This window comes from Nelumbo nucifera, chromosome 7 (genome assembly GCF_055504915.1).
Source record: "Nelumbo nucifera cultivar China Antique chromosome 7, China Antique-T2T, whole genome shotgun sequence".
Classification (NCBI taxonomy): domain Eukaryota; kingdom Viridiplantae; phylum Streptophyta; class Magnoliopsida; order Proteales; family Nelumbonaceae; genus Nelumbo; species Nelumbo nucifera.
Window position 1 is genome coordinate 3,608,043 of NC_142655.1, and position 17,108 is coordinate 3,625,150.

General features: G+C 38.4%; 2 protein-coding genes across 3 annotated transcripts; one reads left to right on the forward strand and one right to left on the reverse strand.

Moving 5' to 3' along the window:
- Positions 1-691: 691 nt before the first annotated feature.
- LOC104597528 (O-fucosyltransferase 20-like) lies at positions 692-4,961 on the forward strand. The gene is made up of 6 exons (XM_010259120.3): positions 692-1,530; positions 1,792-1,960; positions 2,704-2,793; positions 3,202-3,485; positions 3,581-3,839; positions 4,290-4,961. The coding sequence occupies exons 1-6, from the start codon at positions 914-916 to the stop codon at positions 4,524-4,526; spliced, it is 1,656 nt and encodes a 551-aa protein (XP_010257422.1). The 5' UTR covers positions 692-913; the 3' UTR covers positions 4,527-4,961.
- Positions 4,962-5,663: 702 nt separating this feature from the next.
- Positions 5,664-17,108, reverse strand: LOC104597527 (linoleate 13S-lipoxygenase 2-1, chloroplastic-like). Of its 2 annotated transcripts, XM_010259119.3 has the most exons (9): positions 16,756-17,108; positions 9,796-10,064; positions 9,471-9,708; positions 8,617-8,940; positions 8,434-8,519; positions 8,013-8,129; positions 7,636-7,940; positions 6,709-6,975; positions 5,664-6,542 (listed from the first exon to the last, which is right to left on the reverse strand). In XM_010259119.3, the coding sequence occupies exons 1-9, from the start codon at positions 16,955-16,957 to the stop codon at positions 5,783-5,785; spliced, it is 2,568 nt and encodes an 855-aa protein (XP_010257421.1). In that variant the 5' UTR covers positions 16,958-17,108; the 3' UTR covers positions 5,664-5,782. The 2 variants fall into 2 exon arrangements, with proteins under 2 accessions (XP_010257421.1, XP_088748265.1); XM_088892139.1 differs by lacking the exons at positions 9,471-9,708; positions 9,796-10,064 and having other exon boundaries at positions 16,756-17,105.

Consider the following 17,108-nt stretch of genomic DNA (forward strand, 5'->3'; position numbering starts at 1 on the left):
TTCTGTGTGCAACCAAAATTTGGAAATATATTTTGTCGTATTCGACGTGGTAGATAACAAGGTATTATATCCGACACGTGGAGTCAGAGAGCCAGCTGGCAAAAAAAGGACTGGAGTTTCATAATTATTTGGGGGAAAAATTTTAGCTGTTGGGGGCTGGGCTATCGACCAGCGTGTCGGAAAAGAGGTAAAGTGGAACGGCGGCAGACTCACATGGTTTTCCGTCCTTCCTCGAGTGGGCCAGCTTGCAAATTCGCAACACGACACGCTGGTCTTTCATCAAAAAGGAAAAGTAAATAAAAATGAAAAACCAAACCCTCTGATGAGGCTCTGAGTCTCTGACCCTCTCCCTCCAATTATTTATTATTTTATGCGTGATGTTCATGCGGGAGCGCTCTCGCTCTGAGGAATCCGTGTGATCCCCATCGTGTTCGTCATCAATAGGTCACAATTCACAATCACAAGTGCGCGCAGCGGAGATCACACCATTTATTCAATGTGACCGCTCCTGTGACACGTGTTTGTGCTGCGGCCACTACATTCTAATTGAATGGTCTAGATTAGTTAACAGTTGGAAGGGATCAGATTCAAATTTAGAAGAAAACAAGGGTGTCTAGTGAAAATTATTTTAAATAATTAAACGTTGGGTTTCGATTAATCTATAATGGGCTCTTGGATTCTTACATAAACCGTCTAAAATTCCAAGCCAAGACTCCGAATGCGAAACACCTCCACCTTCCCTCAGTCTTCATAAACGCGGATTCACTCGATTGCAAACAAGCAACTCGCGTTCCCGCCGTCTGTAACATTTTTCCGTATTAAAGGCTTGAAGCCTTCTTCTCTCTCGTCTATGTAGAGAGAACAAGACCAGAAAATAAAGACAATCATCTCATCTGAAGGGGGGGAATCTGTAATGGTTGTCATGGCGAAGTCGAAGAACAGCAACCAGAAACTCTCTTACATCTCAGTTCCGTCGCAGGTTATCCATTCTCTCTCGTCTACGTCTCTTCAATCTCTCCTTCTCTCACCGAAGAAGTCTTCCAGGAACGCCAACAGGTTTTTCAACACCGCGAGGAACCCAAGATTCTGGTTTTCCGTTCTGTTTCTCTTTGCTTTCGTCGGAATGTTGAGGTTGGGCTTCAATCTGGAGCCACTATTGCCTTTCTCGCCCAACCCATGCTTCGTTGGTCAGCCACAGACGCTAATCTCGAGGAAGGACTCGGTTACGCAGATGGGTCTAGGATCAAATGCTGGGGACGTTCGCCAGGAAGAGGAGGACGGTGAGGAAACAGAGTTTTGGAAGCAGCCAGATGGTTTGGGTTATCGACCATGCTTAGATTTCAGCGGTGAGTATCGGAGGTCGAGCGAAGTGATTGTGAAGGACCGGAGAAAGTATCTGCTGGTTGTGGTTTCTGGTGGGATGAATCAGCAGAGGAATCAGATAGTTGATGCCGTTGTGATTGCTCGGATTCTTGGTGCTGCTCTGGTCGTTCCAATCTTGCAAGTCAACGTGATCTGGGGAGATGAAAGGTAAAGATAGTTTCATCAACAGAGACAGAAACATTAATAAACAAGTAGCGCAAAGAATCGAAAGATGAAACTGTAAAACAGACACATTTGCAGAAATCCCCTTTTACCAATGATTTTTTTAAGGAACGTCTTTGTGGCTTATGTTCTGTTCTATTTTTCTTGATTTAAATCAGACAAACTGAAACTGTTTTCAGTATCAGAGAGACCAAAATTGAGAGCCCAGGATACTGATTCCTTTAATTTTTGTTTTGGTGACTGCAGTGAGTTCTCTGATATATTTGATTTGGATCATTTCAAAAAAGTTCTGGCTAATGACGTTCGGATAGTTTCATCGTTGCCGTCGACGCATCTGATGACAAGACCCGTAGAAGAGAAACGGACTCCTCTTCATGTCACCCCTCAGTGGATTCGACAACGCTACCTCAAGAGGGTAAGGACTAAGAACCATCCCTCTTGTTCTTGTTGTTGTTGCACTAAATCCAAATGTTTAGCTTGTTTTAATTGACTTGAATTCATGGATGGTCATTTCTTTACTCTAACTCATAATGCTTGACTATGTTTAGAAAGACAAGAAGTGAGATAAAAGCCAATGTTTCTTCATAGTTTCTTTCTTATGGTAGAGCTCAGCATTATGTTCAATTGCTAGTGTTTGGGCTTGGTTGAAGATTCGGTAGCGATTTGAAACCCATGAAAGTTCTCAGTTCTTACTTCTATAATTGGATTTTTTCTTTTTCTATTTAATATTTTGCATGGTTTTTACCTAGTATGTATGATTAAGTAACCTCAAGAGATTTTAGAACATTGGATTGCTGAAGTCATAATATTGCCATCTATGGTGATCCTCAATTTGACAGGACTCTTATTCTAAGCCAAGTACTAGCCGGTTGATGTTCTTTTCTATAAAACTAACTATTTTCTCATTAAACGATTTTGGCCCAAGTGAATGTCTTTTTCAAAAGAATTACACCTTAACTCTTACCAAGGTTTTTACTGCTCTGTGACCAATTCTTGAGGATGGACATTCAATGAAACCATACTACTATCTTTGTTATCTCTAATCAGCTCCATTCCATTGCTTTAGAAGTTTTCCCTTCTCTTATTGATGAGTGTTCTTTCTTTGAGTCTCATGTGGCAGAGCCAGAAAGGTTGATGCATTTCTATTCTGTTTTGCAGTTGAACAGGGAGGGAGTTCTGCTTTTAAGAGGTTTGGACTCGAGGCTCTCCAAGGATCTTCCTTCTGACCTTCAGAAACTTCGATGCAAGGTATTTGAAAGTTTGATGTTACTGGTTTCTTGACTTGCTTTTTAATTTTTAAATGTTGCAGTTGCTCCCTATTGGCAAATCTTGCAACTGTGGTCCTTTCATGAAAACTTTAAGCTCAGTTTGGGAAGAATGAAAATACAAAAATGTACAGTGCAAATATAAAGTTTAGAAATACCGTATACAAGGTTTTGCACTGAACATATTTGTATTTGCACTCTTCCCAAACTGAACCTTAATTAAATTTACTTGTATTTCAATATATATATATATATTTTTTTATGTTTTTTAAGAAGGTGAAAAACTATAGAATGTTTTGGAAATGGAAAAAGTACCAATTAAGACTGAAAGAATTTCTTAAATCTAAATTAAGACATATTTGACTCTTATTTTATCTGTGCATTGCATTAGGTGGCTTTTCATGCACTGAGGTTTGCCCCACCTATTTTGGATCTTGGAAATAAGCTAGCTGAGAGAATGCGAGCCAAGGGGCCATACCTTGCTCTTCATCTACGCCTGGAGAAAGATGTTTGGGTGAGGACAGGTTGTCTTCTTGGATTGAGCCATGAATATGATGAAATCATCAACAATGAGAGAAAGTTGCGACCAGAGTTACTTACAGCAAGGTCAAATATGACATACCATGATCGCAAGCTTGCAGGACTCTGCCCCTTGAATGGCTTAGAAGTTATGAGGTGTGAATTGAAAACCTTTATTTAAAACTTATAGTTGTTATTATCTTATATGGTGTTAATATTAAAATTATTTATCTCATCCTTGCATTATGTAGGCTGCTTAAAGCTCTTGGAGCTCCACGAAATACAAGGATATATTGGGCAGGAGGGCCACCGTTTGGTGGCAAAGAAGCATTGCTGCCTTTAACCAGAGAATTTCCACATTTCTACAACAAGGATGATATTGCTCTGCCGGGTGAATTGGAGCCATTTGCAGACAGAGCTTCAGTCCTGGCTGCTATTGATTATATAGTTTCCGAGAACAGTGATGTCTTCATGCCATCTCATGGGGGGAACATGGGCCATGCAATCCAGGTACTTGCTCCTTCAACATACTACAACTGTACCATCTTTCTATTCAGTTGCATTTCTGGTATTTATAATCATTTTGATTAGGTCACAAATGCATGAAGGATCTGATTCTTTTTTCATGTGGTTAGTGACACAATCAACTAATCAAATGCACAATGAATTTGCTGAATTGTCTAGACTAGTGGTTATGTTTTGAGCTCAAAAGATGAACTTTTCTTTTACTTGAGAACTCTAGGAATCCCGATTTAAGAGTTACTCCAATAATATGGTCAAGTACTGCAAATGGCCTGCTTAGGACCAGTACTTGGCAAAATAAAAAGCAATCTTTTATGCTATTTCTTAATCTCTCTAACTTTAGAGTTTTGTTATTCCACATTAATTAAAGCAGTAATCAAGTTCTGTATTTTTCAATTATTTGTAGTTCTAACTATTAAAAATTTGTTATTTCAACAGGGACATAGGGCCTATGCAGGGCACAAGAAGTATATTACTCCAAACAAAAGACAGATGCTCCCTTACTTTCTAAACTCTTCTCTTCCGGAATCTGAGTTCAACATGATTATAAAAGACTTGCACCGTGACTCCTTAGGGCAGCCAGAACTTAGGACAAGCAAGGTTGGGAGAGATGTGACCAAGTATCCCATCCCTGAATGCATGTGTAATGACACAAACACAAGATCCTTCTCATGATTCAAATATGGAACATTTCCTTTACCGTGGAAGCAGATTGCAACAGGTTGTTTCATCAGAAACTCATGGCATCAATGCCTTGGGAATGCGAGAAGTTCTCACTTTTTAATTTAAGGTGTGCGGCTTCTTAACAATCATTTTTGGAAGGGCGTCTTCTGCAAATACATATTCATGCATACACATACATCACCCACATGTGTATGTATGAATGTGTAAATGAGATGGATATCTCTGTAAAATAACTATATAAAAGGAAAGCCTTTGTTGTTTCAATTTTTTTATTCTTTATTTATATGTAGGGGAATTTTGTGTAGATTTTTTATTTATTTCTTTTTCATTCTTTTACCCACGTTTTATACGTGTATATTTGTAAAGAATAGTATTTTATTGAGGTAATATTTACAGTTGGTATAAGTTCACCAGCTCATTCTTTCATGCTTCTTTTCTTTCTCTTATTCTATTTTCTTTGACTCTGCTAACTGAGTTCTGAAACCCCAATTATAAGATGGGTTGTGCTGTGCCAACTTTAGCTTGGAAATACGGGTGAGTTGGAGAGTGGCATTAATGTGACAGTTGTAGGAAACTGTCTAATCCATTGACAATCTTTCGCAAATTGACGGTAAAACCGTTTAAGAACTTCAATGCTCATATAAAACTATAAATTTAAGCCCGTTATCGATCGGGACTATTGATGAGCCAAGCTGTTTGGCTTTTAATTCCATGTCTCCTGGATTGGGTTGAATGTCTTGTTAAATTTTTGCTAGGTTCAAACTTGTCTTGGGTGGCAGGGCAGCTTGAAGCCTAGAACTGATTTGGCTTATTCAAACCCAAAACTCATATGCTCAGATTTATAACTCTGGAACAAAAATGGCGGAAGGAAATGGAATATTAACAAATAAAATAGCAATAAGCCGTGGTTTCTCTGTAATTGCTTTATATCTATTAATTTAAGAGTTAAGTCGTTCTTGGTTGACAGAGTTTTATGAACATGGTTAGGGTCAGGTGGGTGCTTACATTTCATGATGTTGCATTTATCGATAGTGGAAGTTTTTCCAAGAGTAATTGTAAGCTCAGACCGCCGCCGCTTGCCCTCCAAAATTAAAATATGAAGGAAAGATTATGTAAATTACTAGATTCTTGAACCAAAAGTTCAGTTCATTATTTTTTATTTAAATAACCAGATAAACATCCATCCATATACTGGTTGTGACAACATAAAGTAATTGAACATTATCAACTGAAAGATAAAGGAAAATCTAAATTGAGGTGCTGTTAGGAATTCCCATTCCTGTCAACCCAGGTTTAGAGAATGGCTTCAAAAGCTGATATGGTACAACAGCAGCTCCAGTTCTGTTCTTTAGATTTGTATCTTTGTTTCTTGCATCAATAATTCCCTCTATCTCCTTCATTCTCTCATTAAACTTCTCATATGCCACCTTGATCACTGGGTCCTCAGCCCATGAAGACTCCATCTCACCCCCAAGATATTCCTCATCTGAGGAGTGAGTTGACAGAACGACTAGTATAGCCATCACTAATGTTGCTTGAATTTGGGAGGGATAACACTGCAAGAGTGTGGATTCGGGATTTTTCAAGAAATCCTGGAGTTGTTGCCCTGAAAGGTCTTCATTAGGCATGTTAATCCTAGCAATTGTTGGGCGGTTTGGGAAGTAACCACCATATTCATACTGACCAAAGTTGACAGCAGCGTGGTGACCAGAGGCAACCCAGATGATGGTTGTCAAGATTTCAATTAGATCCCCTGGGGTCTTGAGGACGGGCCACCATGGTTCATCCTTCTTGTCTTCATGGCCTTTGGTCCTCACCTCTGTCCACCAAGCTTGGAGCTCTTGATCAGATTCAATGAGGCTGACATCTTGGTAGTAGTGATTGACATAATCACTAACCCATTGTTTTAAAGCTGTCCAAAGGAGGAGACCATCACTAGCAAAAGGGTAGTCTTCAATCGTCAGTTTCAGACCATATTCGGCTGTTGGGTCTTCAACTGCCATTCCCCTGTGGTAGGTAGTGAAATTGGAGATCAATTAGAACCATTAAACTAGTTGAGTACAACACCCATAATCTGAACATCATCAACCGATGTTGGAAAGTTGGAAACATCTTCATCACTTGCATCAACACTTTGAAATCAATCTTAAGCAATTCTGTTTTGTTTGCTTACCTGCTAACCAGGTCCGCCGGCAGACCCTGCTTGTCGAACCGCCAGAGCTTGTCATAGGCGACCGAGCTAAGTTCCATTGAGTACTTGGCTGTAGAGAAAGAAACCTCGATTATCCCACCTGCATTGATGAGTGCTTCTCGAGCAAGAGCATTGATCTCCATTGTGTATCGGAAATGGGGCTGCAACAATCTATAAATTGGGTGCATTGCACTCAGCTGGCGATTTGAGGCAATAATGTAAGGCTCTATGCTACAATGAGTCCTCAGCCTACAAAGACATCATGGAGGCAATAAAAGTCACATACCTTCTACCATTTGGATCTACGTTTATAAAATTATGGAGGCTGATTTCTTTTTACTATTCTAAACCCATCGATGGAGAGAATATAGGCCAGTTCTGAGTCATCAAACTGCTCTACTTTTCTAGCATTGTTCCAGTTCTCCTTTCTACAAATTGAATTATATTGAAGGTAGGTTGGGGCTCGCCATTAAGGCATTGACAAGTGGGTTCAACGCCAATGGCAATAGGAGCCACATCAACCATCCCATGCTGCTGCCGGGGTGTCAATCGGACCGGATTTGGTCCGATCCGATCCAGTCCAATATGAGTCCATTAAAGATGGATCGGGTCCAATCCAATCCATTCACACCTGTACTCTTATCTTTCTCTATCAATGGGCTGGGTATTGATTCAATCCGACAAAATCCAATGTAAATCCATTATGGATGGACCAGGTCCAATCCAATTCAATAAATACTTTGGACTGGACTGGTCCAATTCAATATGTAGTCTTATTGGTCCATCCAATCCATCCAAATCGATTTTGATTGGGATGGGCTCCAACCCAAAACCGGTCCATTGACACCCTGGCCTACTCCCATGAGCCATGACCCCGTCTTCAGTGTCAAGCTAATTGCTCTTACTTACCAGTGGCTGACGAGCTCATGGTAACCAGAATCGTGGGCGAGGACATGAGCTTTAGCTAGCTTCCACAGCCAAGAGTTGGTGGCATCCACAGTACTAGGTGTGAACACCTGCTTCCACTGGGGCTTATCTTTGCTGGGTGGCCGAGTGAGCTCGATTGCTATAGGTTTTAACGTATCGTCTTGTTTCAGAAAGAACAGCGTCCGTGATCCATAGAGTGTTGTCCCTTCTATCTCTCTTACTTTGTTTACGTAGGGAAGGAGCAGATCGTGATAATCTAAAATGAAGAGTTTCTTACGCTGCAATGCCTGCAGCCACAGAGATCGATCAAGGGATTAATGTATTTTACAAAATGAGTATGTTGTCTGTTTTTCTTTTACCTCGTCAGTGGTCATGATGCCTTTGATTTCTCTCTGAACAAGCTCTGTTGTGATTGCAGATTCAGGTGGACCGTAGATCTCTGGGTCCAGTTTGCTCTTCAATGGCCATTCCTGATCCTGCATGAATTTCCAATTGGGCTCATTTGTGTTCGTCGACGTCAATCCATGTAGCTGTAGCCAGAGGAATAGCTATTGCGATGCCTAGGCCCACTAACATATTTCCACTGTTTGCTAGAACTCGAATCTACTACACCATTCGAAAGTAGCCACGTGGATGATTACTGAGGTACATTCGTGGCTTCACAGTAGCCAGCATGCACCCTCAATCACCTCGTGCCATGTGGCAAAATAAAGGTTCTTCCCTAGGTATAAATAATTAATACACCCAACATGTACCAGAAAAGTGATGAAATGAACATACCGTGACCAACTGAATACCAAAGGGATTGATACCGGCAAGAGTCTGACGAGCAAATTCCTCATCCTTGGCCCAAGCAAAACTGTCTCCTGCAAAAAAATAAAGATGAGGAGGAGAGAGAGAGAGAAGAGATTTAGTGTAGAGAGTGTATTACCGGTCGAGGGAGAGAGAAGAGAGATTACTAACTTTGTATCAATTCAGGGGTATCAAAGTGTAAGAGATCAGCTCCGCCACATGTTACAACGTTGGCCACTGTTGAGACTGCACTTTCCAATAGCGGTTGGTGTTGTTCAAGTGTAGGGATGGGCATCCCTTGGTCGAATAAGCTGTTAATGGCCTCAAAGGACGGGAATCCAAGGCTGGTATCCACGAGGACCCCTTTTATCAGAGGCAGCAACACATTCAGCGCTGACGACACTGTTACACTTGTGAACTCTGCACTCTTTACTTGTGAAAATTGCTCGTCCCTTGGTACATATATGTCGCTACTCCTTTTTTCGGACAATGCATCTACAAGGACGACATTGGATCAATGTTTTTGTCCAAGTAAAAAACAAAGTTGGGGCACATTGGATTTGGACCATATTGAGAGGGGACTGGAGAGGAAATGAAAAGCCCATTTTGGCCCATTCTATTGCATGTCCAAATTCCAATCCAACACCAAGAAAAGGTCCAATGATGAGGGGATAACTTTGGCCCAGCTTTTGAGCTGGGTACGCTCACTTATTCACGCTCATGTCTTTGTTTTTGGTTAAAATAAATTAGAGGGGAATTACTAATTTACTCACTCTCATGGTAACCTGTCATTCCCAAAAACTTTCTCAACAGCATAGGCTGTTGGGGACCAACATGATGAGTTGGTGGAATTTGGATTTTGTCCATCGTCCTCACAGCCTTTTGCAGCTGTGGATTGAAAACATTTCTGTACTTGTATGTTTTTATTCACAGTGAAGCATTCCCAATTGCACAGCTGCAAAGTTTTGTGAGGACAGTGTGAAGATAAAATCCGAATTTGAGTGGGTGTGAGTTTGTATGCATACCTTTTTTGGTCTTTGGACGCCCAGTTCTACAACGCCTAGGATAAGGGAGCTTCTCACCACCAAGGACAGGTCTGGCCAGTTCTTGGCTACTGTCTGGATTTCCAAGATCATTATATTTGTCATAATCGTATATTCTCTCAAAACTCTTCCTTTCTCCCTCCCCATTTCCTCGTAGGTTCTCTAGTTCTTTCTCCCTTAGTCTCTTCAATCCACTTGGTGTCTGTGATGGCAAGTAAGACTGCACCATGCATGGAGATCAATTAGACGGTACGTGTTCAAAATCTAATGGAGAGAGAGAGAGAGAGAGAGTGAGTGAGAGTGAGACCTTGTTGGTGAAGAAGATTCTCTTTTCTGGGTTATCAGACTTGGCATGAACCCAAGAGTTGCAAGCAATGGTGATGGGAGAGCCAGAAACGGTAGTGAGAACAATGTTGTGTAGGAAAATCTCTTTGTGATGTTCATTCTCCACAAGAACTGCTCCGACATCACCGAAACTCCAAGGAATTTTGAATTCACCTTGGTACTTCACATTCTCCCCCTCTTTGCTTGACCTCTTTGCATATCCTTTTATTGGCATTTTCTCCAATCCCGTCCCTTCAAAATTATATATAATTAACAATAAAAATACACTACCACTGTTAGGATCAATGAAATTAAATTTGTCTTCAGGGATAAATCTAGATCTCAACCAATCAAATTGAAGTTTATTTTTAATTTATATTTACAAAATATATTTTCATTTTTAATAAGATGTACTTACCATTATATTCAATCAATTAAATCTTTTACCGTGCTATTGCACGGTAAATTTTTCCTGAAGATTGATTTTCCTTAATAAACTCTACTACAACTTCTTTTTTACTAGTCTAACTAGGGAAAGGAAGCAAGCTGATGCAGGAATATGCAATTGGCGGACCAATCTTGACTCGTATGAACTTTGCCACATAGCCAAAATTAATACCCACCATCATATTAATGGGTCTACGCCTAGAAGTGGAGTTAAACTGGGAGCAAAATTAGATCGACTTCATTATATTTTGGTTTTGGACGTGGAAGAAAAAAGTTAGGACAATACATTGAAAGAAAGCTCTTCACTTTTTTTTTTTTTATGTGGGCTCTTTCCTCTAATTAAGTGGGTCTCCTCCAATTAAGCTACGAGCCCTATTCTGCAACTACATATGTGTAGGGGTGGCAATATTTGACCCCAATCCACCTGCTTAAAAACCCACCCATTTAAGATGGGGAGAATGAGGGTTCAGACCAGGGTCAGAATTTTTAGGCCTAAAGTACATTTGGGGTAGGTGTTAATTCAGAATTGATGCTAATTCATGGGCAAGCATTGATGTGTAGAATGGGGGTATTTGACATTTTGAACGTTTATAATTCTGCAATGGGATTCAGAAATCTGCAATGGGTCTGTCTGCACTTCTCCCTTTAAGATGAGGGTCATTATGGGTTGAGTCATCCATTTGGGTTAGGAGAAGAGGATCAGCATGGGTTGGGTCGAGGGTACCCATTGGGTTGTAAAGGGTTAGGGTCAGTTGGGTTGAGGGGAGGGTCGAAACTGTAAGGGAAAAAGGTCAAGCTGGTAGTGGAGTCTCGATTGTGTTGTTCTCTGTACTACCAAATCGCCAGGTTGAGGGGAGAAAGGTCGCCATTCTCATCAAAACCACCAGTGATTTTCTCCCTTCTCTCTTCTTTCTTTTTCTCTCTGTCTCTCTTCCTCTTCTTCTTCCAAAGGTTGTGCTTGCATAGTAGATCTCTCCATGCTTTTTCTGCCATTAGAGAGGTTGAGTTCGCATTACACTTTCTGCCATGGCAGAGGTTGCATCCAATATTAGATTCGCACTAAATCTGCTTCAAACCCAGATTTGTGTTCATTGTCTTCCTCTATTGAAGTTAGGGTGAAGACATATCTGGGTTTGAAAACATAGATCCACCGCCTGTAAGGGAAGAGATCACAAATAAACTTCATCATTTTCGTATGTGAATACAGATCTGGTTTCGCTAAACAGATCCACTGCATGTAGAGGAGGAGATCAAGCTAGATCTCGTTCAAACCCAAATTTGTGTTCATCGTATTCCTTGGTGAAGACAGATCTGGGTTCACATGTAAAGAGGATGAAATATGATATATTTTTTCAAATTCTCTTATACTAGCAAAGGGGGCCCTGCATTGCAGGGGCTCGCTCATAAATTATCAGGCTTAAGCTCAATTTGAATTAGAGACTTGAGCTCGAGCTTGAGCTTGGCTCGAGTCAAAAGCTTCAAAGCTCGAGCTTGAATACCTTTGAGTGTAGGTCTCTCAAGCAGCCGAGGTGCCAAACCAAGGTGCCAAGCTAAGGTTTCCCTAGTAGGCGAGGTGTCGAGCTAAGGTCTCCCTTAATTGACAAGGTGTCAAGTTGAGGTCTCCCTCAGTTGTCGAGGTGCTGAGCCAAGATTTCCCTCAGTGACCGAAGTGTCGAGCCGAGGTCCCCCTCATTGGTCAAGGTGTCGTCTAGCTCGAGCTCGATTGGAATTAGAGACCTGAGCTCGAGCTCAGAAGTTCGAGCTCGACTACCTTTGATTGCAGGTCACCTAGCAGCCGAGATACCGAGTTGAGGTCTCCTTCAATTGGAGAGAGAGTGGCATTCATGTATTTACAAGGAGAGAGAGGGCATTCTTGTAATTTGTAAGAAAGAGGGAGAGAGAGTTGGTAGGAGAGAGTAGCATTCTTGTAATTCGAAAGAAATAAAGCAAGAGAGAGAGAGAGTTGGTAGGAGAGAGTGGCATTCTTATAATTTGAAAGAAAATAAAAACAAAAGAGAGAGTTGGTAGAGAGTGTCATTCTTGTAATATGAAATAAAAAAAAAAGCAAAATTTAATGTTAGATTCCATTTCTTGGCTTCTTAGGTGTTATTTCGTACACATTCCAACTTAATGTATTTATATTGATTTTCTTATGTTTTTGAAATTTTCTATTAATTCAAAAACATGATGGAAACTTTTATCAAAAAAACCCACACTCCCAATGTAGATTTCTGATTTCCATTATAGAGCTATAAACATTCAAAATGTCAAAAACCCACACTCTACACATTGATGCCCGCCCGTGAATTGGCTTCAATTCCATTGAACCGTCATTCTCCCAATTTATCAATTTTTGTAATTTTCCTACACTTTTTATATTTGGTTTCTTGTACTTTTGTTATTTATTTGCATTTTTGCTTTATTATTTTTTTTGTTTTTTCTTGCAATTTTTATATTTTTTTCCAAATTTTTTATGTTTCCTATAATTTTGTATTTTCTTTGCATTTTATCACTTTTCTAAATGTTTCATAATTTATGTTTCTTTTTTTACATCTTATACATTTTCCTGATTTTTTTGTTATTTATTTACAATTTTTGTGTTTTTCTATATTTTTATAATTTCTTTGGTTTTTATGTAATTTCTATATTTCATATTTTATATTTTTCTAAATTTCTGCATTTTGTATTTTTTTACAATTTTGTATTTTTTTTTACAATTTTCTGTTTTTATGTGAAAATGTGAAATAATGCTTTCATTTAAATTTTTTCAGAAAGTACAGACAGGCCCGTTGCAGATTTCTGAATCTCAATGCAGAACTATAAACATTCAAAATGTCAAATACCCCTACCCCCACTCTACATACCAATGCCCGCCCGTGAATTAGCATCAATTCCAAGCTGGCACCTATCCCAAATGTACTTTGAGCCTAAAAATTCTGACCCTAGGCTGAACCGTCATTCTCCCAAATTTTTTCTATAATTTGTTATGTTTTATATTCATTTTCAGTGTTTTTGTGCATTTTTATTTGTATGTTCTCTTAGTTGATATTAAATAGAGAAAAAATAAAAAAAAAAATGCCACAGTTTGGGTTAGGGTGGGTCAAATGGGTCATATAGGGGGGGGGGGGGGGGTCAGGGGTCAAGGTGGGTTGTGACCCACTAACATCAATAAATATGGATGGAAAATGGGTTGGAGGGTCAAATTGGGTCGGTTGATACTCAACCTACACCCAACCCAACGCACCCATTTGCTACTCCTAAATATGGGCATATAAAATTGGTTCTCCTTCCAAATCATGGGTATTACATATTAAATTTTATTGATTAGGTTCCATTTGGAAGAGTGAAAATAAATATGTAGAGTGCAAAACCCTATATTTTGTATTTACATTGTACTTATTTGTATTTGTATTCTTTTCAAGGCTATTTAAGAGAGAGTGTAAATACAAATATATACAATATAAAATCTTGTATACAGTATTTCTAAACCTTTTATTTGCAAAGTTTACATATTTATATTTGTACTTTTCCCAAATTGAGCCTTATGTTGTATTTTTCATGAAAAACTTTATTCACTACCATGAAATATACCTAAAAATTATATCATTTCTCTCCTAATGTTCCTATTTATATTTGTCTTCATGAAATTAATTGAATTTAATTTTATAATTAATTCAATTCCTCTCATAATATGTAAAATACATCATAACAAACCAATTTATAATTAAATATACAAAAGTAATACATGGTGTAATAGACCCACATCTTCAAATCATTTGATTCTATTAATCTTTTCCATATTAATTTGAGATTATGGATGCAACAATATTCATATAAAATTAAGTAATCTATATTTTCTAAGAGGAAAAACAAGCCAATTTAAAATAGGATATCGATTTTTTTTTTCTTTTAGTATTTGGTGCCACACACCACTAATAACCCCCATTTTCTCCAAATTGGTGGTTGCTAAAATCGATTTTACGTAAACTCCAACGAGCCATCCCTCAATTTGCGAACTCTGAATTGAGCAGTTGAGGCGGATTAGTATGATGAAGATATATTTGCAGTTATATTGAACCCGACTTTATTTCGGGTTGGGTTGGGTTGACACTCAGGTTAGGGTTAGGGTTGAGATTCATGAACCCAACTTTATTTCGGGTTGGATTGGGTTAGGGTTGATTCCTTGGGCAACCCAACCCAACCCAAACCCGGCTCTCTAGTATATGGTTATATATAAATATATGTTATATCATACATTGATTTTTTAGATGTATGATAGTTGTATAGCCCTCATTACATACTATCATGTCTTTCTTTTAAGATAATCACTTCACTTAATCCTAAATGAAAAGACTAAAACCTAAATAACATATTTTATATTTTTTGAATATTTTATTCTTCATCTCCTCTCTAATGTTTGGCACCTACAAAAGATTTGTCACAAGTCATAACTCAGTAAACTATAGTCATTTCAAACACTTATTTTTTCGATTTTGTACCAAAAGAACCAATAAAAACATTAACAAACAAATACTAATAAAACATAGGATTAATATATATAGTGAAAAGTGAGTTAAGATTTGAAATTAAATAGTTTTATAAGATTTTAAGGGATGGGAAAAAGGTTTGGTTGGCCCCAACTCGAGCCCAGTCCAATCCAAAGTCGAATTAGGTTGGGGTGAGTTAGGGTTGAAGGAATTTAGTTAGGATTAGATAGATCAAGTTGAAGGTCGGGTTGGGTTAGGGTTTAGAAGTTAGAATTAGGTTAGATTTGACCTCAACGCAACCTAACCTGACCCGATTTGCAGCCCTATTAATACCCCTCCTGTCTTGCCAAGCCCTAAAATGATGGTTTTTAAACTTAGAAAACACAGGATATTGTACCAAATCCCCATAGCTGAATGACTGATCAATTGGCATCTTTCCAAATATGGAAGCGTCGGATCAAGCCCATATGGCTGCAAGCTCTTTGTGATAAGGTTAGTGGACCTCCCACGCCCATGCTCTATTGCAATTTTTGTCCACTGCCCAAATAATTGCTTTAAAAAGGGTATTTTGATATGATGTGGCTCATTGAATGCTTCTTTCTGATCATCTAATTTAGGGACACATATGCCAATGTTCAAATTGAAAGCAAGCTTTCAATTAAGTAATGAAATATATATATATATATATATATATATATATATATATATATATATATATATATAAACCTTGGAGAGTCCATTATCCCTAAAATGGGGGTCCCCAACATTGTTAGAAATTAATTCGGATACAATAAAAATTTGTTGAGAGAAAGTTTGTGTTTAATTCATTTTCAAGATTAAAAAAATTTGTTTAAAAACTTAATAAACAATTGGAAAAAAAATACATGCTCATGGATATTACATTTTAATTTTAAAACTTTGGCCTTTATGGAGGTAATTTGTTCCGATTTGCCAATTATATGTACATGAAATATTAATGTTATCTAAATTATATAAATAAAATTTTAATTAAACAATAAATCCTTTATATAAACTGTATAAAATCTCAACTAATTGATAGCCATGGTTGTTTGCTGAGTTTTGAGAAATTTCATAGAATTAATGGACTTTTCAAAATTATATAATTGGGGAATTTTCCAACAATGAACCCAACCACGGAATTAACTAAAAAAGAACAGCATTAAAAGTATTGGCAATTAACTATATTTATTAACCTTTCTTTCATGGATTTTGAAGGAATTTCCTTCCGATCGAATTCTAACGAAGCTGCCGCGGACGAGTGATGGAAAACAAAAATAAGAGATTGACCAGCAATCTTAAGGTCATCCTGATTTTTGGTATGAGCTAGCGATGCATTGGTCGCTTCAGAACAAGAACAGGCTGCTGGTGAGTGGTGAACCAACCATGTTTAGAATTTAAAACAAACCCATTTTATTTCCTGATTTATTGGGCATTCGAGCTCGAAATCTCATTAAAGACAGAAAGAAGGGATAGTTAATTTGTTAGCTTTCTAGATTTTGATGCCAATGAGGATTATGAACTACATGTTATATGGCTTACAGAGTATTCTCACAGAGAGAGAGAGAGAGAGAATCAGCAGGGTCATTAAACGTATTAGTTATTTATTTAGTGATAAACGCAGAGGGGCTCTTCTCTTACGAGTATTTGCATCAGATCCGGTGGTGATATTCTTATTTAGCTCCATGGTTCAATTGGAAATTGATAGCAGAAATTCAGTATTGTTGGAAGGCTCAGTTTAGGAAGAGTGAAATGTAAATATGTACAGTACAAAATACTGTATCTGTACTCTTTCCAAACTGAGCCTAAGCAGCAACGCAAGGGTGGATTGCATGTGATGGAACTTCCTTTCAGAAGCACAACAAAATGGGGATTTCAGAGAGGCTAATTAAAATCTGAGATAGCTAGTCTGGTGAATTGTTCATTTTATCTACACATAATTAATAAATGAAGGCTAATTTCACACTAATCGTTGTTTAATTGTTACTTACTTGGTTCGAGCTCTGTGCTAACAAGCTCCAAAAGAAGGCTTTTACCCTTCAAATCCGTGACGCTGTCATGCAGTTGGTCCAACCCCACGTTTGACAACAAACCACCGTCTGTAGTCCGTTTTCCGGTGACGACCACATTAACTGTAACCAACTTTCCGGTTGAAGTTGCTGCTACTTCTTTCGTGTCAATATTTGACAACATTTTTGCCTCTAGTTTGGGGAAGATGGAGCTAATTGAGGACTCACTCAGGGAAGGAATGAAAGCTTTTTCGATCAGTTTGGCTTACAAACTCCTTCAATGATCTCCAATGAAGTGTTAAGCTCTCAGTTCGTCAGTTCCTTTTTTTTTTTTT